The sequence below is a fragment of the Adelges cooleyi genome, unplaced genomic scaffold (assembly GCF_023614345.1).
Source record: "Adelges cooleyi isolate 19-005CV unplaced genomic scaffold, UGA_ACOO_1.1 ACOO_flye_CR_arks_rails_tigmint_CR_PRNA_574, whole genome shotgun sequence".
NCBI classification, from domain to species: Eukaryota; Metazoa; Arthropoda; class Insecta; order Hemiptera; family Adelgidae; genus Adelges; species Adelges cooleyi.
Genome location: NW_026096268.1, coordinates 6,539,982 through 6,564,076, shown reverse-complemented (window position 1 = coordinate 6,564,076; position 24,095 = coordinate 6,539,982). Strand labels below are relative to the sequence as shown.

At 33.7% G+C, this 24,095-nt stretch overlaps 3 protein-coding genes across 5 annotated transcripts; 2 read left to right on the top strand and 1 right to left on the bottom strand.

Annotated features, from left to right (window-relative positions):
• Positions 1–117: 117 nt before the first annotated feature.
• LOC126843507 (uncharacterized) lies at positions 118–2,381 on the bottom strand. 2 transcript variants are annotated; one of them, XM_050581069.1, is made up of 5 exons: positions 1,966–2,088; positions 1,299–1,449; positions 973–1,233; positions 688–907; positions 118–592 (listed from the first exon to the last, which is right to left on the bottom strand). In XM_050581069.1, the coding sequence occupies exons 2-5, from the start codon at positions 1,416–1,418 to the stop codon at positions 258–260; spliced, it is 936 nt and encodes a 311-aa protein (XP_050437026.1). In that variant the 5' UTR covers positions 1,419–1,449; positions 1,966–2,088; the 3' UTR covers positions 118–257. The 2 variants fall into 2 exon arrangements, with proteins under 2 accessions (XP_050437026.1, XP_050437027.1); XM_050581070.1 differs by lacking the exon at positions 1,299–1,449 and having other exon boundaries at positions 1,966–2,381.
• Positions 2,382–2,816: 435 nt separating this feature from the next.
• Positions 2,817–14,524, top strand: LOC126843505 (nucleosome-remodeling factor subunit NURF301). 2 transcript variants are annotated; one of them, XM_050581066.1, is made up of 34 exons: positions 2,817–4,149; positions 4,296–4,677; positions 4,752–5,037; positions 5,196–5,407; positions 5,479–5,637; positions 5,705–5,773; positions 5,839–6,189; positions 6,258–6,479; positions 6,558–6,709; positions 6,883–7,027; positions 7,114–7,251; positions 7,309–7,526; positions 7,596–7,896; positions 7,964–8,258; positions 8,330–8,441; positions 8,523–8,717; positions 8,788–9,097; positions 9,186–9,321; positions 9,387–9,826; positions 9,897–10,010; positions 10,070–10,147; positions 10,216–10,358; positions 10,429–10,482; positions 10,571–10,700; positions 10,772–10,899; positions 10,970–11,192; positions 11,258–11,578; positions 11,653–11,854; positions 12,030–12,123; positions 12,430–12,785; positions 12,852–13,019; positions 13,090–13,285; positions 13,372–13,456; positions 13,539–14,524. In XM_050581066.1, exons 1-34 carry the CDS (start codon positions 3,481–3,483, stop codon positions 13,748–13,750), a joined length of 7,296 nt encoding a protein of 2,431 aa, XP_050437023.1. In that variant the 5' UTR covers positions 2,817–3,480; the 3' UTR covers positions 13,751–14,524. The 2 variants fall into 2 exon arrangements, with proteins under 2 accessions (XP_050437023.1, XP_050437022.1); XM_050581065.1 differs by having other exon boundaries at positions 12,030–12,213.
• A 2,549-nt stretch (positions 14,525–17,073) lies between these two features.
• Positions 17,074–24,062, top strand: LOC126843470 (4-aminobutyrate aminotransferase, mitochondrial). The gene is made up of 9 exons (XM_050581026.1): positions 17,074–17,391; positions 19,189–19,298; positions 20,064–20,231; positions 20,291–20,371; positions 21,140–21,511; positions 21,585–21,722; positions 22,421–22,578; positions 22,655–22,923; positions 23,594–24,062. The coding sequence occupies exons 1-9, from the start codon at positions 17,328–17,330 to the stop codon at positions 23,713–23,715; spliced, it is 1,482 nt and encodes a 493-aa protein (XP_050436983.1). The 5' UTR covers positions 17,074–17,327; the 3' UTR covers positions 23,716–24,062.
• The last annotated feature ends 33 nt before the right edge of the window (positions 24,063–24,095 follow it).

The following is a 24,095-nucleotide window of genomic DNA, read 5'->3' as shown; positions in this document are numbered from 1 at the left end:
AGAACTATGACAACGAGATTTATTCAAATAAAAATTATAAACACATATCATTTAAATAAACTTAGTAATAAATACATTAAACTAATATTTTGTTGACAATTTCTATATGTATACATGTAATTTTTTTTTTATGTTGTTAATAATAAGTACACATCGCTGGCAAATCATTTAGTATTTTCAAAAAAAAAAAAACTGCCGTCTCGAAAATTTGTGTAAGACCACAACAAACGACGGTAAGAAGAAATAATGTTTATAAGTTACAAACATATTTTTTTACTCAGCTGTTCAAACCATTTTTCTAACGACTTGGGACATTTCTTTACATTTTGTTTACTGTACAACAATGACCATAGGGCAACTTGCGCAACATTTAACTCTTTGTCCGAAGGGTCGATCAAGTTGCATAACTCGGACAAACGATCTATTGATGAGTATTTGATTGTATATATCGAGTCCAAAACTTGGTCGACATTTACTTGATCGGTAATGGACAATGATTCTGCGGTCAAATACCGATCAAACAGTCGTATTAGAGATACTTCACCGATTAATGAGTTTGCAGGTGATCTCACAATTACTGTACTCGGTTCGGCTAAAATAATACAAATCGATAGTATTAAATAAAATGCCAAAATCAATTTTATTATTGTAATATGTAAAAAGAAAATATGTAACACCGAAACTTACTATGCTTCCAAATAACGATAACTTTTACAGTCTTTACGTTTGGCACGCTTGAGTGCCAGTTTTTAAATACATTCAATTTATCAGACACCACTTTTGAGTCGACAGTGAGCGATGAATGAATATGATAAGTAATATCCCATGAAACCGACGACCATAGAAGTGGGAGCGCTAATAATGAATACGGTGGGTCTTCAGGGTCAGCACAAATAACTGTATCGGTCTAATTATAAATAAAAGAAAATTATTATTAAATAATAAGCAATACATATTGTGGTTAATGCTTACTTTTGTCAGTTCAGCAATTTTTTTATTTATCTCGGCTGTCGGTATTTTTTCGTGCTTTTTACTAATAATTTTTTTTGACGGCTGAGTCGATTGTTTTTTAACAACTGACGGGGGTTCAACTTTTTCTGATTTAGGAAATTGTGGTTCTAAATTGTTTACCCTGATTTCAAGTTCTTCCAATGTTTTTAGTACTTCATTTTGTTTTTTTAAGACTAATTCAATTTCTCTGTCGGTCAATTGGTGTATTTCTTCAATTATATCCTATAGAAAAAATACACTTAATATAAATGATATGATTACATGATTATACTCAGAGAACTTGTTACCATGCTTAAAAATGTTTGAATAAATATATAAATAAAATATAAAGTTATGTATTTTTCTATAAGTTGCAATTTTGATATTCGGTCGTTAATTGAAATCTCATTGCCTGGGTTTGGTAACATTCAATTTAGATGTTTTTGTATCCCGCTTGCCCTTAAAAATAATAGAGATTTACAAAACGTGTTGGTTCTTTTTAAGGAACTATTTAAAGTAAAAATTAACTTGGCACCCATTAAATGAAGTCGGTGATTAAGTAACCGCAATAGATTTTATGACCCACTTTGGAAGCGTTATACATCAGTGATTGGAATGCGTGTTAGGATATTGAGGGAATTATCAATGCAAACAATAATTTGTCTTACAGGTTTAAATAAATAACAAAACATTAGTTTTCATGGTAACATACATACTGTTTAAAAAATAACTCACATAATTTTATTTTTGAAATATTTTTGTGTATTAATACTGTATTAACCCTATTGCAAAGCCCGTAAATGCATTTATAATTAACATTATTTCGGAACAAGTAAGTGTGAACCGCAACATCAATTTAGATACCACCTCTAATCAATCGAATTAACGAAAAATACAACGCGTAAGATCAGAGTTTGAATAATTTTTTAAGCTATTGTCGCATTAATAATAATTATAATAATGTAATTTTCTCACCTTGTCGGACTTATTAAACATTTTAACGGCGCTCTCATGTAAATTTTTTAGCTTGTACATGGTACAAGTGCTCTTAATTTCTAGAGGAACGTTAAACACTGGCTTTAACTTGTACATCGTTTTTATTTTCGATTAGGGACACGATTATTAAATATGATTAATTCACGTAAGTCGTCAATGGTTTAAAAAACTGTAATTATTCTTCGCGACAGAATCAGAAAAACTCAAACCGCTGCGGTTAAAACGTGTCAGTGTGTCGAACACATAGATATGTATAGGTCGAGCATCAACAGTATAGGTATTCGATTTTATTGTTGGAAAAGGTCGGTTTTTCTGTTATCACAAATGTGTTCTCCCGCTATCAACTGCTGTTCATAGTTGATAACGTCCGTGCGCAGGGTAGCCAACGTCACGGAACGCGCTTGACCGATTTCCGCGGTTTTTCGGGAAATCGGTGAAAATCCTCGAGCGGTAAATGAGTTTTTCAAATTCCAAAAGTCCACCTAACTTACCGGTGACCGCACCGACGTCCGGCAGCCGTCTGAAAGCTGTTGTCCGGACGGTGGCCAACGGTCGACGAGCCGTTCGTTACGCGGCCATCTATTGGCCGACTTCAGCGGCAGTTTTTCCGGCTGGTTTTTCGACGGCCAGCCAGCCGCCGGTGGACGACGGACGGCTGGCCCAGCCGGAACGGTGGACGACACGGCAAAACGGTTCCGATGAGAAACCGCGGCCGACCAGTTACCGGGCCGGTGGCACAGAGACGTCGCGGCCGCGGCCGTTGGCGGCTGGCAAAAGTGAACGGCGCCGACCAATCGGGTGCGCCGTTACGTAGCGCAGGTAAAAAACAGTTCATGGCAAAATCCGTCGACTGAGCTGGTACGCGTCACATTGTGCGGACGGGAGAAAAAAAAAGAGATAAATTTTGTGTCTTGTTTTTTTTTCCGTTTCGTTTTGTTTACGAACGTGTTAATATAGGTACTATTATATACTTGACGAAGCGTGCCCGTGCGTACTTGCTTGCAAGCGAACAGCCCGCCTTGTGTGTGCGTGTGTGTGTGTGTGTGTGTGTATGTGTGTGATAATAATGTTTTCGTAACGGAATCTGGAATACCGTGTACGATGATGTCGCGAACAATCGCGTTTGGTGTTTTTCGCGAAGGTCACATGACCAACGTCTCGGGCAGTCGCCGCCAAAACTAGTAGTAGTAGTAGTAGTAAATAATAATAATAAATTAGTATATATATCGAGTTGTCCGTTAATCGCCGAGTGATCAGCCTGACAACGCAATCATCGCGCGCGCATCTTCCTGCTGCCAAAAGGGGGCAGACACTGATTATACAGCGACGACAACGACCGATACAATAATAATAATAATAATAATAATCACAGTATAGGTATATAAGAATTTATTTATTTTGTTTTTGTTGTGGTGTACTCGCGCGCCTTCAGTGCGTGTGAGCGTTAACGGTCGTAAGTGATAATACGCCGACGGTGGATCATTGTGGCGCGCAATGTCTGGCAGGCCCAAGCGCAGGGGCCGTCCCCCGAAAACCGGCGGGACGGACAAACCGAAATTCCAAATGCACTTGTTGAAGAAGCCCAAGTACTTGCAAAACGCGGACACGACCGTCGTCGCCTCTCCAGTGCCCGCAGCAGGTACTCCTACGGCGTTGACGGGCCGTGCAGCATCACGCCGTAGCGTCCAGGCATCGGTACGATCGTCGCCCGGTGTCACTCCGACGAGGGCCACTCGACGAGCCAGTCAAAAGTGTACGCCCAAATCGGTCGCCAAACCCAAGACTCCTCGAGCACCTCCGTCGACCAACTCTAAGAAGAAAAAAGCCGCTGACAAGGCTAATGAGTATCACTATGGTTCCGATTTCGAAGAGTCCGAAAAGTCAGATTTGTCCTCGGACAGTGACCAATCCGACACCAATGTGGAAGACGTGGACGACGTCAGCGATAGTGATTTTTCTCTGTCTGGATTTTCGGTCGCCAGCCGAGCGCGTAAGAGTAACGTCTCTTACATTCGTAATCCTAGCCCTGAACCGTTGTGGGTTAGAGATGAAGAAATTCCCAAACTGGAATTGCCTAAATCGTCCGAAGATCTTCTTGTGCCTACTGAACACGTAATGCAATCGTTATGTATTTACGAAGTATTAAGGCGATTTAAAAGCCAGGTAATTTCTCCATTTGATAATTGGCTATGATTCTAGTTTCTAAGGTTTAAAATATACAGAAGCCCTATGTATTTCATTTTTTTGTCAACTAGAATCTTTTACAATGTTTAGTGCAACAAACTCTTAACTTACGTTTTACATTTCAGGTACGATTGTCACCGTTCCGGTTTGAAGATCTATGTGCAGCTCTGATGTACGAAGAGCAAAGCTATCTTTTAGCCGAAATACACATGATGCTCTTGAAAGCTATTCTGCGTGAGGAAGACTTACTGCAGACTCATTATGGAGCTATTGATCAAAAGGACAGCATCAATAGTATTTTGTATTTCATGGACACTATCACTTGGCCTGAAGTGTTAAAAGATTATATCGAATCTGATAAGTCATTCGATCCTAAGGTGTTGAAAGTGTTTAATAACGGAGACGAGTATCCATTTACTAGTGTTAAAAACCGATTGACGGTATTGCAGTTTTTGACTGATCAGTTTTTAACCACTACACCCATACGTGAAGGTTTTGTACCTGAAGGTAATTTTCAATTATATTAGCTTGTAGTTGTTTTTGTTTTTCGTGTACTAACTATGTGTGGTTTTATATTACAGGCCATAGTTTCCAATATGATGACCATTGCCGAGTGTGCCATAAAGTAGGAGATCTTTTATGTTGTGAAACTTGTCCGGCTGTTTTTCATTTGGAATGTGCAGAACCACCATTGCACGATGTTCCTACAGAAGATTGGCAATGTAATTTGTGTAAAGAGCATAAAATCATCGGAGTTTCCGATTGTACTCCAGATGATGAGAAATCTGGACTATCGTCCCGCCAAGAACACATAGCATATGATCGTCATGGTCGTAAATATTGGTTTCTAGTCAGACGAATTTTCGTGTAAGTTAAAAAAAAATATCACAAACAAAGATTTGTTCTTGTTAATAAATAACTTATTATTTAAAAAAAGTAAATAAATATCTGTTGTCATGTTATTAAAAAAATAATCTTTGTTAATTTTAAATAAAGTTTTTAAATTATGTGTATCAATTGTATAGCGAAAATGAGGAGACCGGTGAATGTTGGTATTATACGACGGAAGAGCAGCTTGGTCTTTTGATGGATTCTTTAGATCCTGAAATGGAATCTGTTTTATATAATGAAATAGAAAAAAGTAGAGAGGAAATCAATCGACAAATGAGAATAACTATGAATCTTACTTCTCAATATAGACCATCAAATAGGAAATCGTTTTTGGAGATGGAAAACAGTAAGCGTTTTTTAAATGTTTTGTTTATGTAAATAGTATGATTAAGTATAATACTCGGATCTTATTTTCAGGTAGTATTATTGCAATGAGAGAAGAAATGAAAAAGAAAAAAGAAAACGAATCCGAACAAAACACCAGCAACGATAATAGTATTAATTCTAAGGACGATGAATTGAATCAGTCTTGTAGTACTGAAAAAAATGACAATACAAATGAAGCTAATAAAAATGGTATATTCATCATATATTCGACCAAATTGTAACATTTATGTATTTTTATTTAAAATTTCTTCCTTAGACAACAACGAAACTGATCGAAAATATGAAAATTCAATGGATGTAGATGAAGCAATTGTGGATGGCCAAAGTAATTTTTAATCATTCCTCGAAATTCGTGAAAATTTAAATAATCTTTTTTTCATATTTATTTAGGAGTCACACGTAACCGATCCTTACGACCGAGAACTACTTCATTGACTCCCCGACAAACGCCTGAACAGCCAAAAAAATCTACTATGGAGAAACAATCTCCTGTTCACTCCTATATAGAAAATATTGGAGCTCGATTGACGAGATTCAAAGCTCAACACATAGCAGCCGGGACTTATCTGTACAAACTTGGTATGGATAACGGCTTCAAGACTTATGTAAATCAATATAGCTCAAACCCAACGGCATTAAATAAAATCCAAAAGAACGAAGAGCGAGATAAAAAGAGATACATGTCTCATAAATTTTCGTTAACAGGTCCTGGTGAATTTAAATGGAGTGGCCAAACAATTGGTAAGCTTTAAAATCGGTTTTCATAAATTTTAAAATTTTACTATAATAATGTACAAAACAATTTTTAGGATCTAAAACGGCACTCATTAGTACAGTGAAGCAAACTATTATTGCACTGGACAACGCTTTGCCAACATCGTTGATGCATATTAATTGGCCATTGTTGCGTAAACCTTGGTTAAATCAAGTCAATTCTTGTACCTCTCCAAAGGACTTTGCAAGGGTTATAGTTGTGTTGATGTCTTGTATTAAACCGGTTGTCTACGCTTCAGTATGGCATGAACAACTCGGTATGACGAAACAATATTATGTGATTTTTTTTTAAACTTTTTATATTTGTTTGGTTTTTCATTCGTTATCGTTTGTAGGGCATGTAAAACTTTATCGAATCACTCACGCCGAACGGGAAGAAAGAAAAAAGACTGACAAAAAAGATAAAAAGGAAAAAGATGCCGAAGAAGATGAACGTAATAGGCTGACGATTAATTTTGTTAAATACACGCTTGGTCTAAAACATCAGGTACATGAAATTGAATATAATTTTCTTTTATTAAAAAACCACATCTGTACAAACGTTATATACAATATAATACAGTCATTGTGGGGAAGTTAACATAAGGCATTGGATATAATAAGAATTTTAAATAGAATTTCTTCGATGTTTTGATGTGTTTTTTCTATTTCGGTCTATAGGTCCATAAACAAAAAGGTGAAGAATACCGAATCCATGGCCAATGGGGATGGCAATGGCTATCTAAAACACGAGACTATAAACTAGCAGATGCGTCAAAACAGGGTTTGGCAGCTGGCCCTGCTAAAAGAATCTTTCAGGGTAAAGGTGAGTGTCAATTAAATTTTTTAGAATTCATTTTTTCACCTATTACTTTTAATATTAACACACATTTTTTTCATTTATATTAACAGATGAAAATGGCATTCAAACATTTTCCATCCCAGAAACATTGTACGAATCTGTAATTACTAAAGAATGCTTGTTTGATTCAGAAGTATCATGCGAAATTTCTAACAATCAAAATGTTACTCATTTAGATAATGTTTCTGGTAAGTTCAACAGACATCACTTGTCGAACGAGGACTAACACATTGTTATTGTTTCAGATATTGATTTTTCTAACTTGAAAATTCTTACGCCCGTCGACAAATTAGATGATGACATAAACTTGAGCAGCGCGTTGTGGTCGACTAGTCGCATATTATATCCAAAGCTCGCTAAAAAATGTAAAACCGACATGTTGCTACCAAGGAGAATGCAGTTAAAGATAGGCGAAGAGCGATCGTTAATGGCTAAAAACCAGCCAGAGCAACCACCGTCTGATGTAATACTCAAGTGGAGAGTTGAAAAAGTTATCAACTGTCTTCTAATCTTTGCTTGTTTTGCTTTGTAGGCTAACAAAACTACAACTGCCGCCAGTGCCCCGGAATCGGCAGAATTACTTGCCAAAATGCGTGAAAAATCGTACATGTTGAGTACACTACAAAAACGAGTGATCGAGTTAAAACAACATTACCTATCTTTTAACACCATGTCCGAGCACATGATATGTTACAACAGAAGTTGCAGAGCAGCGAACAAGTCCAGTATGACGGCTTCATGTTATAGTCCACTTTGTGTGAGACACGTTAATGTTAGGAATGAGCTACTTGCATTGTTACGTAGGATGAATGTTTTGAAATCTGAATTAACTGGTAAGTGTGGACATATTTATTATTGACAATTTTCGTGTTCACTATATTGGTAACTTTATAATTTCAGATTTGAAAGCGCTGTTGCCTAAAGACCAAATCTTGTCATCAAATACTATTAAGACTGAAAATGTTCAACCTACAAATCCTCCAACCGAGGTAAAGCCTAGTACTGTAGTTAAGATTGAGGAAGTGAAAAAAGACGAAAACGCCGATGGAAAATCAGAACAAGTGAATGTAGTAAAACCAGACAATGACACAGTTGTTAAAACTGAAGTTACTACTACCACTGAACAAAAAGAAATCAAGTGTGAAAAGACCGAAGAGGTAAATCAAAAGTCGGACGCCACGAGCAGCCCATCAGGGTATGTAAAGTTTTAGTCATTTATATTTTAGTAATATTACTAATGTTCTATTTTGCTTATTGATTTTGTAGACAAAGCGTAATGAAACCAGCAAGAAAGAGAGGTGGTGCCAAGCGTGAAGGTATATTAATTGACTGTGTGGATGACGGACGTGTGTACTCAACAAGTGACACTCGAAAAAAAGTAAGTTGGACATTTTGTTGTTTAACGTTTTCACTAGTATGGTTTTATCAACGTAAATTTTAATATATATTTATTTTCTAGATTTATTTAAAGAAACTTCCTATGAACTCAACCAATGTCCGTAAGAAGCCAGAAAAAATTAAATACCCTCCAACATCGCGATTCTATACACGTAACAAAAAATGTAGTTTACTAGTATTACCAAAACATGAACTCCGTAAATTAGCAAGGCACGCGGGACTTGACGTAATCAACGGTTTCAATCCAAATGCCAAAGTATGTTGTTATACTTTTATCAGCCTATTTCCACAGTTGTTTTATAATTATAACGATAAACCATTTTCAGACTAATAACTCCATGTGGCCTTATCCTTGTTCGAGGCCCTATTTTAAAACTTGCTGGCTGTACAGAACAATTACATTTAATACCATATCGGCCGCTGCGTTGCAATTGAGAATACTGTGGGCATGTTTGAAGTGGGACGAATTGACTGCTAAAACTGCTCATCTGGCGAGCAAACGTGAAGTTACAACTGAAACTGAGTTGGTCACAACGGAGACACTCGAATGTCGAACATCTGGACAATTTAACGAGCGCACTGAATACTTAATACGCAAAGTTGTTATACCATTAGATATACCAAGACAAGTTAGAGGTCCGTAGTAGTTTACAACTATAAATACAGCGTTTTACAGGAAGTCTATATGTTTTTTTTTTTAATAATTGATGTCTGTTATTTGTAGAAGTAACGCCTATAAGGAGTGGTTTAAGGAAACGCAAAAGAGAAGAAGCCCCTAGAAATACAGCACCGCAAGTGTCCGAAGTATGGGTTGACGAGAGTAAATTAGAACTTGTTGAAATAAAACAGTTCCACGAAAGGTAGAAGTTGAGGTAATATTGTTTTCATACTCTAGTTAACACTGTGTTTTTGAATTTTTTTTTAGAGTTGAACGAGAACTGCAAATGCAACAAGCCATGAAGACTCGTGCGGCTACTGCCTTTTCAAATAGACATGTAGGTAACGATTCTCACAACAGAAGTCCTTACGATAAACAACGTGTACAGAATTCTGAAACGTCAGAAAATATCAAAGAACAACTTGAACAGTCACTCAGGGCTCAGCGTTTAGCGTACAAACGATCTTCGACGTCCAATGATTTGAATACTCCCAACAAGAGATTGTGTTTGGACACGTCAAACTCGCAAACTCCTGTCACAAGCAGCACGACACATCGCATGAAGCTTGTGCCTGGTGAAGGTGGACGATTGAGACTGATGCCGAATAATAAACCAACTGGTCAGAGCCCTAATTTAACACAAAACTCTCCCAGAGTCGCTGCCAAATCTACTACACCGGCTACTCGTCGTATATTCATGACTAAATGTATGTTTTTGTTCGTAAAATGTTTAGAAATGTAATATATTATTAATATATTTGCATTCTTCTTCTGCAGGTCCAGATGGCAAAACCAGAATCGTAGCTACTCCAAAAGCAATAATAAGTGATGGAAGTGTAATAAATCAAAATACCTTAAAAATTCAATCTAGCAACCCTCAAATAATAACAAGTAATTTATTAGTTTATTTAATATTAATTTCTATTCTATTTTGTTATTTGTATTATTAGCAAACACCATGACTCAACAGAAATTACAGTGCATTAAAGGTGAAGATGGTAAAATACAAGTGAAAGGTCTTCTACCAGGTACAATATAATGGGGTGTTTCATTTTACCTTAGGCATTATACTTAGAAAATTGTATTTTTTTTGTAGGACAACAATTAATTCAGTTGCCTGATGGAAAATTACATGTCACGACTAGTTATGTTAATCAGTCTTCGTCTCCACGAACAGTACAAATAACCAAAAATGCTTTGTTGGCCAACAATAATAACTTCAGCAAAACTGGAACTCAAGTAAGTGTTCCTTCTTTTACATTAATTCTTTAATAAGTAAAAATGTAAAAACTATAATTGTTATTTACAGACATTGATATTGAACCGAGGGCAACAACAAGTATTAAAACCTCAATCGTCTCAGGTAAATGATACAATTCAATTTCTTTAACATAACATCACAATTTAAAGCAAACATTTTTTAATTGTTATGCATATGTGTGTGTGAACAGGTTGTTGTCTCTGGTGGTCAGCTAGTAAGTGTCTCGCAGGGTCAACAAATGATTGTCCAACAACTGAATCCCACTAAAGCGACTATAGCCACTATTAATGGTCAACAAGTTTTAATACGACCCAATACTGGTAAGAGTTAACATTTTAAACATTTCAATAAAAATATTAGTTGTGCCTAACTTTACATTTAATTTATATAGGAAATACTGCTAACATATTAAGCAGTGGTAGCCAGACAATAAAATTGATACGACCCCAACAAACGATTCAAAAGATTAATCCCGCTGTGCCTCCATTAGCTCCTCGTACTTCTCAATCTACCACTCATGTAAGAATTTGATTTTAACTCTTTATTCATTAAGCTAGTTATATTCAATATGTGTTTATTTTACCGATAGGAACAACAAACTGCTAACACGCTGGCAAACAGTGTAGACGAACAAGAAAAATTATTGTTGGCCAATCAGCCCCCCGGTACCGTTATCAAATGTATCACTGCACAAGTTATACAAAGTCCTACCCAGGGCAATAAGATTGTGTTGCAAGGTTTACAAGGAAATGATTTTACACCTCAACAACTTCAACTTGTGCAGCAACAAGTCAAGCAACAATTGTTAAAAGGTTAGTATAGTGAGTCAACATATTACGACTGATTGTTCTTTAACTGGTTTTTATGTTGTATTTAGCTCAAGAATCTAGCGGTACACAAGGGGTGTTAGGTCCTACGAAAATCTATCTCGCTGTACAACCTCCCGATTCTCATAATTCATCCACGCCCACAACTAAAACATCCAATACGGCATCTTCAGCTCCAACCCTGACACCTGCACAGACGACAACAAAACCAGTTGAAATAGCCCCGCGTCCAACTGTGCCTGAACTTAATAACACATCAGAAAATTTGACTGTACCTACTGATATTCCATCAAACAAAGGTTTAATAATTAAAGAGGAAGTAGATGATTCTACAAACTCGTTTGTAGTAACGCCGAACTACATTAGTCAAAGTGAGTGCTTCGTGTTTTTATTAGTAATGAACCACTATATTACAGTAATAATGTTATTTATTGTAATTTTATAGCGATTAAAAACGTTTTAAAAAACGAAGACTTAAATCCAGAAACGCAAGAGAAACTGTTGCAGCTTCAAAAATACCAAGAGCAAAAGTTACGTGATCCTGTGCCAGTACAAACAGTGTCCTCGTCTACAGTGAAACGATCGCATGATGCAAACGATACCGATTTAGAACCACCGAAAAAAATTGCTCAACGTGAAAACTCAGGGTACCTACTTATTATTATCTAAGTAGTTGTGCAAGCTATATGCCAAATTTACCAAATTGGTAACTGGTTAATCATTAAAAAATGTTGGCGAATACTACAGCGTATTTTAATTTAAAATAAGATATTATTTCTATCGCTTTGTCTGTTACAATTTATTTTTTATTTGCTTGTGTAGGTCGATAGTACCTCCTGAACAATCAAAATTATACCAAACATTGAAACAAGGCGAAGATCGTCGAAAACTGCAGCAGCTCCAATCAAAACTCCAGGTTAGCTTGTTCAAACAGAAAGAGCTATTGAAAAAAGATATATTAAAAAAACGGGCGCTTCTGGAAAAAGAATTGCAGATTGATATTCAGGTATGTTGTTCCAAATAATGTTTTCTCGAAGTTCGGCCTGATCGAAATTCCTGACAAACATCATATCCTGAATTTCGATCCTCAATTCCGATTCCAGAAATACCGTTGGTAAATTTTATTGCAGCTTGCGGAAGACAAAAATATTTGCCATAATGGCTTTTAGTGGCAAGTCATTGTTGGTTTCTTAATTCTAATAAAATACTTGACATTTTACAGAATGAAATAGCCGCCAACGTAACGGTTACTTCTGCTGACTCTACTACCACTACAAACAAAGTTACTGAAAAGTCTCCCACGCCTTTACTAGCCACACCTCCCCCTCAAGGGAGCAGCAAACGAAAACACGCTTCAGGGCCGCCAACCACCATACAGACATCACCTCATCCAAATAGTAATTCTAAAATCAACAACTCGGGACCTGGACGAAGACGAGTTATTAAAAATTCACCACCTACGCCTAATAAAAATAACTCTAGACCTTCGATGACACCGACTCGCAAAAGTTCTAGTCCTAAAAAGAATAAAAAAGAAAAAATAATGTGTATATGCCGTACTCCTTATGATAGTTCCCAGTAAGTGACAATTTGAAAATTAACATTCCATACATCTATTATATTGTATTTGGTTTCATTCGTCAGGTTTTACGTCGGTTGTGATATGTGTCACAACTGGTTCCACGGCTCCTGTGTTGGCATTACCGTGCAAATGTCTAAAAAGATAAGTGAATGGTTTTGTCCGGAATGCAAACGATCCAAAGATCCAGAAGTTCTTTATTGTATATGTAAAAAACCGTATGATGAACAACAGTAAGTCTTACTGTAATGTTTGTGTACAAAAATAAGGGCCTGGTTTTAAATTTATTTTTAACTTCTATAGATTTTACATTTGCTGTGACAAATGTCAGGATTGGTTCCATGGAAGCTGTGTTGGCGTTTTACAATGTGAAGGAGATAAAATGGATGACTACAATTGTCCCAAATGTATGCCCGACTCAGAAATTAACTTCGCCAACCTAAACCCATTAAATCAAAACGATAACGAAGACTTGACTAAACTCATCAAACAAATACAAGTAATTATAAACGAGCTCTTACAATATTTTATTTTGTCCTGATGATATTCAACCAACACTTTACTAATGAAATGTTGATGTTTCAGGCTCATAAAAGTGCGTGGCCATTTATGGATCCAGTTGATCCACATGAAGCTCCTGATTATTACACTGTAATTAAAGACCCTATGGGTAAGTCGGCCACATTGGTTTTGTGTATAAATATTTATTTTAAAAAAAAAATCCCTTTATTTATAATTGTCATTTTTTTCAGATTTAAACTGTATTGGTAAAAATGTAGGAGATAAAAAATACAAAACGCTCACGGAATTTATTCGTGACATGATCAAAGTATTCGACAACTGTAGATTTTATAATCCTCGAGAATCACAATTTTACAAATGTGCTGAAATTTTGGAGCAGTTTTTTGTATCTAAACTGAAGAATTTCAGAGATAAATTATGTGAACAATACATGGAAGCATAATGATTTTTTTTGGCACATTTGCTGATCTTCACGTTCATGTTTTGATAATTGCTATTTGTTTTTTTCATATATTATAACTATTATTTTATTGATTTACAATTACATATAACTGTTTTTTCTTCTTGCAAATAAAATAATGATTGTACTTTTAATTAATATTTTATTCAATTTTATAATTTATTAATTTATTATTACTGCAATAATTGTTGATTTAACAGGGAGAAAAAATTGGTATTTTTAATTAATTTTATTGTTCGTTTGGATGGCCCTATATATTATACGGACTGATATTATTTATGCCTTAAAAAACATAACGTAATTCTAATTTATATAATGTGAAACTACGTTATTGACATAGTTCAAATCGATTATATTCAGTCAACAATTTATTATGTAATTATGTGTATATAAGCAATTGTAACTAATTTTTTATACACTTTTTTCTCTATATATATATATATATTTTTATACTTATGAATGATAATATATTGCACTAATAACAGCTCGAAGCGCTCAATCCAAATGAAATCAGAATATATTTTGTAGTAGTAATGTACAGATATATATATATATATATATAAAATAAAGTAATATTAATAAAAAAGAAGAAAATTGTAACACGAACAAACACGCTCATGTTCGCGACATTGTTATTTTAATAATATAATTTATATTATATTATTTATTAATGCTTTAATTAAACTTCAAAACATGTTCAAAAAACCAAAAGTAATAAAAAAAATGTTTTATTAAATTATCACACTGTATAAAGTTATTACAAGCAAGTAGGATCTATGTAAATTTTATTTTTATTTTTTTTTTTTTGTAATAAAAATAAACTAAATGCAGTTATACCCTTGCTTGTTTAAGGGTACATTATTTATTTTATTTCCCATAATTTTTTTTTTATTCTTTTTTCGTCATTGCATTGTATTAATGAGGTAGAAAATTAACATTTAGGTTTTTTCTTAAAAATATTTTATTGTAGTTATTAATAGTTATTATGATTTTTAATTGTTTACATTTTGTATATACATATATAAAAAAAACATCAAATTCCTAAAAGTCGTTTTCTATATATTTTTATTTAAAATTGTTTTGCTCTACAGATATATGCTGTTTGGTAGACAAAAGTGTTAGATGGATAGACGTGGCGTTTGATTTACTGCCGTCTGACAGTTATATGTATGTGTAACACTTAAATTAATTTCATTGGTATGGCCCCTTTTCACACGGCAGAATCCCCTTTATTTCCTCGATGGAACCTTCATTTACACTAGTTTAATTTTAAGTTCACAACACTGAATTAGAATTACACTCAATTACAAAAGGGGAGAAAGAATACACGGGAAATAAAAACATATTGCATTAGATAATATTTTCATTAATGAACAGAAAGATTAATAATATTACTAATGTAAACGTTTCATTTGTATTGGCTTAAAACAAGCAAATATTTTTTTTTAATATAAAAGCTAATGTTCTCCAACATTTCTAATAATATTTTTATATTACTTGATAAAAATGTTTGAAAACGAAACGTTAAGTTTGTATTTTCGACAAAACTTTTGTACATATTAATATAACGAAATTGTGTTATGTGCGATCAAGACAATTTCAAGCGATTTTAATATAATATTATTGTCAGTTAAAATGCTTGCTGAGGAAATATATTGTTAAGTAGTTAGTTTTTAACAAGATAATACCTTGAACATAATCTTATCTATTTTTTTCCACAGTTCTAATTATGCCACTAAGACGTAGGTACTAACGTAAGTAACAATTGTTGCCACATAAAAAAGTCTATTGAAAACATTTAGTTACATCATAAGACCAAAAATTCAAGCTAGCCCTTTCATAGACATTACAGTTTGATACACCGCCATTGTTCATAAATCACTGAAATACAATTACCAAATTTTTTAAAGATATTCATTTGATATCAATATCTGTCAAAAACTGTAGTTAAAATTACTTTCGTTTTCCTATTGAAGGAGTGGAACATTTTTTTTCTTGGGTATTTTGGTTTTGGACTTAAAGTAACAACAGATAGCAGAGTTCCAAAAAATTACTCTATAAATGATTTTTCTAATTTATGCCAATTTATTTTACCTACTCCACGTGTTAATATACTTCTATTCAAGATTAATAATGGCAATTATAACTCCTAGGAATTAAGTTTCTACTTTCTAGTTATTTTTGCACACTGGAAATAAAAATTGTTAGAATAACATAAACAGCTTGTTAGTTCAATACAGCTAGTCGAATAATTTAATAAGTTGATTTTAATTTTTTTGTCAAACATAATATTATAATTTATACCATAAATAATAATACGATATTACCTATTTCCGGTTACTTACCGGTTTCGTTCTAGGTCAATGTCGGGTGTAAAAATATCCATGTTTTTATAATTTTATCTCATTAATATAATATATCATTATGAGTTATGTGATACGTCGATACCGAATATACACAATAGCTATTATGCCTATATGGTATAATACTGGGTGATTGGTTAACTAAGATCCAGTCGTATAACTTAAGATATTAGACTTTTTTTTTATACCTGTATAGTTATTAGTTAGGACAAATTTAATATATTAAAAAATATAAATAAACCCATCCCTTATATGTTAAACCCATATGAGCTTAAGTTTCTTATATAATAACGTACATATATTTGATTAAAAGTTTAAAAGTTAGGACGGAAGAGGAAGTGCGGTTGAGTAATGCGAGCAGACAAAATTATCTCTACTCTCCGCCCTTCCACCCGTCCTAAATTTTAAAGCTGAATAACCGAAAATAATTATTCAAAACTGGTTATCGACCAGTCAAAGTGTTCAGCAAATTATTATTTATTCTGAATTTAAAAAGTTAATCAAAAACAATATGTACGGTACAATTTAAAAATCTTAAGTTCATACGGTTTTAACATATAAGGGATGGAGTTATATATTTTTTAAATATATTAAATTTGTCCCAACTATATTATACTACTTATAACTTGTATAATAACTATAAGTGTATAAAAAAAAAACTGTAAAAAAAAATTATAAAAAAAGTGATTTATACGACACGAAATTATTTGCAAATAAATATATTACTGTTATTATCATTGTAAATGTTTTTGCTTCATATCGGAGTAAACAAACGAACTCGGCGTAACGAATTCACACGATTAAAAATTACTATTTATGTTGATATTTCGTTTAGTGTTTTATTATCATATTTTAGCGTTGCATCGCATACAGTTGTTATTTCGAGCTTTACCGCACTCTGCCTTCGCAAGCTCTCGTGGCTGTTTCCCCCGACAGTTTACCGCGGTCCGTCCACAGCAACTGCGTGTGCGAGTCTATGGCGATCAGTTGCTCATCGATCGCCGCCCAAAACGGGCTACCGTCGCACACCAAGCTATATAACGTTGTAACAATAATACTATTATTGTCCATCAACAACAACGCGGTATTCGAATAAATAGCAAACACGCGCAATAGTAGTTTAATTATAAGTTCCAACGCAGACCGTTTTGGAATAATAACGCACACTCGAAAGTACACAGCTTTCAGCAAAACCCATGTATCGGCTGCAAAGATTCGCCGTTCCGGCCGCCTCGGCTAAACGCCTTTTGAGCGAGCAAAGTGAGTTAACAATTAATACAAAAATATCGTACATTACCCAGATCGGGGGGCGAGTCACGCTCAATATTATAATGTTTTTGGTATTTAAAATTGTAGGGGAGGGTGTCTTCAACTTGTACTATTACGATGTATATAAATATATTGTTAAAAAAACCAATAATTCTGTGGACAGGGGAGGTTAAAGCGTACGGACAGAGTGGGCATATATTGCCTGTACCAATTTTATTTTTTTTGTTTTTGACTGTAAGTTTAATTTATTGTCAAAAAAAAAAAATTTTTTTACCATAATGTAGTATATCTCTAATACGACGTAATGTGATCCAACGTTGTAAAATATGTTATTGTAAGCTTATTGTATGTATATTGTTTTTATTTTAAGAAGAAGAAGTAGGTCTATTTTTTTCATTTTTTTATTAATCTCTAAACTTAAAGAATTTCCAAAGTTATCCGTTAAATAATTATAAAAATAATCCATATTACGCGATCTTGAATTTTGAATTTTTTTTTGAAAATTTATAAAAAAAAATGTAAAACATTAAAACAGTTAAGATTAATATAAACCGTGGTGTTTATAGCCCAAATGAGTATAAATTAACTAAAAATAAAAATATTCACTAGAACTAAAAATATTTCATTTGTCAGGTCTTTGTTTCAGGACTCTCTGTGTTTAATATAATACTTGTATATAATATAATAATTGTGCATTATAGACACTAAACCTAGTTACAGTTTTTTTTCGAGTGCAACAAAATCGATATAATAATATCGAATGTTTTATTATTTAATAGTTTAACGACTAGATACGGGACAGACATTGACTATACACTCGATAGGACATTGTGAATATGATTAATGTTGACTATTTGAGTGGCATTATAATACATTTTCAAACGTATTTGTGTGCAAACAAAATGGACTAACAGAATATTAGAAATGAGCATTTGCTATTTAATTATAGAATCATTAAACAATAGACTCGTTTTTTAGGAAATTACAAAATAATAATAATTATAATGTCTTAACCTTCATAGTCAATAGATAATTCAAGTGCTTTGGAGTAAATATATGCTAATAGGTCAAAGGTGGCAGCGAGTAATTTAAATACGTTTTAGCTACTCCAGAAAGTTATAACAATTAATCGCCGTCAATTATCAGACAATAGACTAAAAAGTTACATCTTTTTCATATAATTTTTTTTTTTCGAAAAAACTCCAATAAAAAACAATAGGTACATAAGATAACAGATTAAATATTTAATCTGTCAAATATAATCATAAACTTTATTTTAATTTGGTTGAAACAAACTAGATAATATAATTAAAGTGCTTGTAATGTTCAATTTAAAAAACAAAAATTAGAACCAAATCGAATTCTGGTTTCCCATAATGAAAACGTTAAGCTTAATTACAAAAAAAAAAAAATAATAATTTTTGGTAGGCGTTTTTAAAACTTTTTAATTAAAAGTGCTGCTGGGAAAAGAATCCTTGCAATGAGCTGAGCTGTTGCTTTTTTGGGCTAAACCTACTTAAATAAAAAAATAAAAAATCCTTGTTGAACTTTTAACTGTTTATTTAATGTTAAATTTAATTTATATTAAGGAGATTGAAAGTGGTCTGTTTTTTACCGCTTTAATCCAAAAAGCCTGTCAACATTTCGACTAATTAGAATAGTCAGATTTCAATTTTGTAAAGATATAAAAGTTCTTTGGTTACTTTACTAAGTTATATGTCGGAAAGGGATTTTTTATTTTTTTAGGTACTGTATCACTGAAATTAATTTTATTATATTTTGTTCTAGTAAGATGTTCATCTTCGTTGTTTCCCGGTGAATATGCTGCTCCAACCGTCACGACAGCCGTACCTGGACCAAAATCAAAAAAGCTCTTTGAGGAGCTTTCAGACATGCAGGTTTTTATTTAACTTTTTTATGTCGTTCAACGTTGTTATAATAATATTGAAGTTACCGAAATGGATTTGACAAAAAAAAATCGATTCTACTATTCTTGAATTATAAATGGTGATCATGCGATGAAAAAGGAAACAGTGTTTTCAAATTATAAACTTATTTACCAAAGTAATGGGCATCCGTTTTTTTGAGTTAGTACCGGTGGAAAACAAATTCTTTCTGTTGTATTTTAGGACTTAAGGTCATCAGGTCCCTGACAGGTCCCGAAGTTTGTGTGTGATGGATACGAAATTAATACAGTTTAATATTCAACCGACAGGATGCGTAGTTTAATTCAATAAGTACTTTGGTTAAACGGTAAAAACAATAGAGAGGGTTCAAATTTGGTTCACAGTTAAAGCCTTATTAATAGGAGTACTCATTGAATGGTGTGCGTGTACAACGTATAATGAATACAAATGAAACATTATGTCAATTTAAAAATAATTTAATTGAAAATTTTTTTTTAAATTGTCGGCCATTACGCTGTTTTAATAAACATAGTACATACACATACATTTGTTATACTGAAGCCAAATACATAATATTTTAACTTTTAGACATGAGATCAACACAAGATTTAGGGCACTCGGGATTTCAATATTTTTTTCTGTTTGAACTTTGAATTGTAGTTTATTATTTATACTATCAGTTTTGGCTGGTTTTTTAAAATGTTTATACTTCAGGGACTACACCACAGTATTTACGTTGCAACTATTTTTTTTTAGCAAGCAGGTTCGGTTCAACTTTTTGCAGACTACAACAAATCTCTTGGAAACTTTATAGTGGACGTCGACGGAAACGTTCTTCTGGACGCTTACACACAAATATCGTCAATGCCGTTAGGCTATAACCATCCCGACATGTTGAAAGTATTTGAAAGCGATGAAAACAAAGTAGGTTCTATATGGTTTTTCAATTATAGTTTGTGTAATTTATATAGTTTTGATTTTAGAGGGCTATCGTTAATCGACCTGCATTGGGTGTATTTCCGGGAGCGGACTGGCCAGCAAAACTGCGTAGCACGTTAATGAGTGTAAGTATATTGATTTTAAATTAACAATGAAGTGACTGTCAAGTGAATGCGACATAATTGAACACGATAAGAGATGTTGTTAAGGGAATTACAAGTGGTCTGTTTTTAAAGGAGTTTTACGTAGGCAATAGGTATTTAAAAAAAATGGTTTTAATAAATTTCGACCATGTTAATTAATTTTCTGGTTAATTTGTATAAGCTTCAAGGTATTATTTTCAATTGATATAATTTTTTTTTGAGTAAAAGTCATTTTGGCTTATTTTAGGCCAAAAAGTTAGACAAAATTTCAACTACTTAGGATGGTTCAATTTTAATTCTGTAAAAAGAGATTTGAGTTCTTTGGCTATGTTATGTAAAAAACCGATTTTCATTTAAACATTTGAGTTTCTTGTAATTAAATAAATTAAATTTTCAATTTTTTCAATATTAAAACCCAATATTTTTACATAAAAAATTAATTTCCTACATTATCTAGTAAAGTTGCCAAAGAACTTGTATATTTTTCCAGAAATGAAATCGGACTATCTTAAGTAGTCGAAATTTTTCTGGCTTTTTGGTCTAAAACGTCAAAAAACAGACCGCGTGCAATCCCCTTAACAAGGAGGTATTAATCAACGTGTCAGGGTTGGGGGCGGTTTATCTGTTATATGAAATTACCTTCTTATACTTACCTACCATAAGACATTCATGACCCATTGTTTTTCTTTCAAGGGAATAACTAACTTTGTTATTTTATACTCTCATATGAACTGTCCTAAAAACCTTCAGGTCGCTCCGAAAGGCATGCCCGGTTTGACCACGATGATGTGCGGATCCTGTTCCAATGAGAACGCCTACAAGAACATGTTTTTGAAGTACCAGAGGGACAAAAGAGGAGGAACGTCCAACTTCACCGAGCTGGAAAAGGAGTCGTGCATGATTAACTTGGCACCCGGCTCGCCGAACCTGTCGATATTGTCGTTCAAAGGGTCGTTCCACGGTCGTACCTTGGGAGTTTTATCCACCACTCATTCCAAGTACATCCACAAGATAGATGTGCCGGCTTTCGACTGGCCGATTGCCAGTTTCCCGGAGTACAAGTATCCGTTGCACGAAAACCTCAGGGAAAACGAGGCCGAAGACGAACGGTGTTTGGCCGAAGTATGTCGAACTATCAAAATACCTACCATTAACGTGCCTATTAATATGGTCTTTGATATATATAATATTATAGGTAGAGGAGCTGATCGAAAAATGGGAGAAGAAAGGCAACCCCGTGGCCGGCATTGTCGTGGAACCTATCCAAGCCGAAGGCGGTGACAATCACGCTTCACCGTATTTCTTCCAAAAGCTTCAGAAAATCGCCAAGAAAGTGCGTTTCCACGTATAAAAACGGCCCTACTGTAGACTGGTTCAAAATAAAAAAAATATAATTCACCTCTACAATGAAAAATGTACATCTCGGTAAAAAAAAAATTTCTTTTGGTCAGTCGCAAAATGTACTAGGTTTATTTTAATTTGGCATAACTTGGTCAATTTTGAAGACACACGATTTTATCATACGACGTTTAAAAGCTTATAAAAAGTTCTTCAAGATTGGTTGTAACTATATTAGAGTTTTGACTAGTAGTTAAGCCAATAAAACTTTCGAAGTATTGAAACAAAAAAAAACAATAAGAGCTGAAATAATAAAATTAATTCGATATTTATATTAAAAATTTGTTTTTTTTTGTTTCAATATTCCGAAGATTTTATCGGCTAAACTACTAGTCAAAACTCTAATATAGTTATAACCAATCTTGAAGTACTTTTCATAAGCTCTTGAACGCCATATGATAGAATTGCGTGTTTTAAAAATTTACAAAGTTATGCGTAATTAAAAAAAACATAATATATATTTTTGGTTATTTAATTGTGAAATGAATAATGCCTTTGCGACTAGAAAAAATCGGACAATTTTTTTTTACCAGACACTTTTTTTCGCCAAGAAGAGGTTTTTTCAACCAGTCTGCCTTGCAGTCTATTATATGCTATACAAAAAATGTGTTATTTTTTTCTTTTTTCTAACAGTACAACGCGGGTTATTTGATCGACGAAGTACAAACTGGAGGAGGACCGACCGGCAAGATGTGGTGTCACGAACATTTCGACTTAGACACGTCGCCGGACATCGTGACTTTCAGTAAGAAAATGCAGACCGGCGGATACTACCTGAAGACCGAATTCTTGTAAAAAAATAAAATTCATAATTTAACGTGGTTTATCAATATTCCCGTCGGGTCAATATATATTATTCTGTTGCAGGCCCGACTTACCGTATCGCGTGTTCAACACCTGGATGGGAGATCCGACCAAAATAGTATTGCTGGAGGCCATCTTGAACGTAATCAAAAGAGACAACCTGCTGTCAGTGGTGGAGAAATCGGGTGACGTGCTCATGTCCAATCTGAGAGACTTGGAAGCAGAGTTCCCAGCGTTCATCAACTCTACCAGAGGACGCGGCACGTTCATATCGTTTGACGCCGCCGACAGCAAACTCCGGGACGACATCGTCAACAGACTCAAAAACAAAGGTAATATATTCTTAGGTGATTTGGGTAGTACTGAAAGAAATGAGGAAAATAGTGTTAGTTAACCGGATGAAAGTATTTAAAAGAGAGGATTAGTGTAGAGGATGTTTTAGAGGTAAACCGAAAAATAAATAGTGAATGCTTTTAAACTACAGACATACGATATGTAAATTGAAGTTAATGATTGTACGGGGTTTGTTCGACTGCGTGTTTTGTGGAAAGTTAGCTGGCCTACTATTTTACATAAAGGAAATAAGACGAGGAAAAAGCAGGAAAATAACGAATAAGAAATAATTATTGACTATGGTATAACAAAATATTGTCTAATTATAACAGTTATTGTATCAAAATCGAAATAGGTAGTAAAATAGAATAGTAATAGAAAAATATTTTTACTATTCTGTGTTTATACTATTTCTGTGGACATGTGGAGGTCCCAAAATCCAAAATCCGTTTCTCTATTAATTACCCAAAACATAAAAGAAGCGAAGGAGTAAAAAGACTAAGAGTGTCAACAATGAGAGTGACAAAAAAAACCAAACCCAAAGTAAATAGATTTTTTTTTATCGTATATTGCCAACTGTATTAACAAAGCATCATGAATTATTGAAACACATCTATTAGTATATATTGTTTCGAAAACAACATGATGAATAGACATTTTTTTTCACAGGAGTCCAAACCGGAGGATGTGGTGACATCGGTATTAGAATGCGACCGGCGTTGATCTTCCAGCCTCAACACGCTCACATGTTTATCGATAGACTTCGACAAGTATTGAGCGAGACAAAATAAGTCTCGTCTTTAAGACTGTAGTCACAGTTCTTATTATCTTTATTTTTTAGTTGTTAATTTAATTTTTTTGATACTCGTATTATCGTAATGTCTTCCAAACGTTCCAATGTCTTCCAAAAGATAAAAATAAAAATGTCTTCCACTTACCTTATACAAAGCTGTATTCTACCGATCAATGTTGGTATGTACCATTACCTACTAAATAATATTACATGTATGAGTTCCGACAGTTTTTACATGTAATAAATAATAATATAAATACAAAACAATAATGTGTTCCTTCAATAGGGACAGCTAATATTATAGTCTGTGTTTAAATAAATAAATAAATATTAATTATACATCTATATATTTATTAGCTATTTGATTTTTTTTTTTTA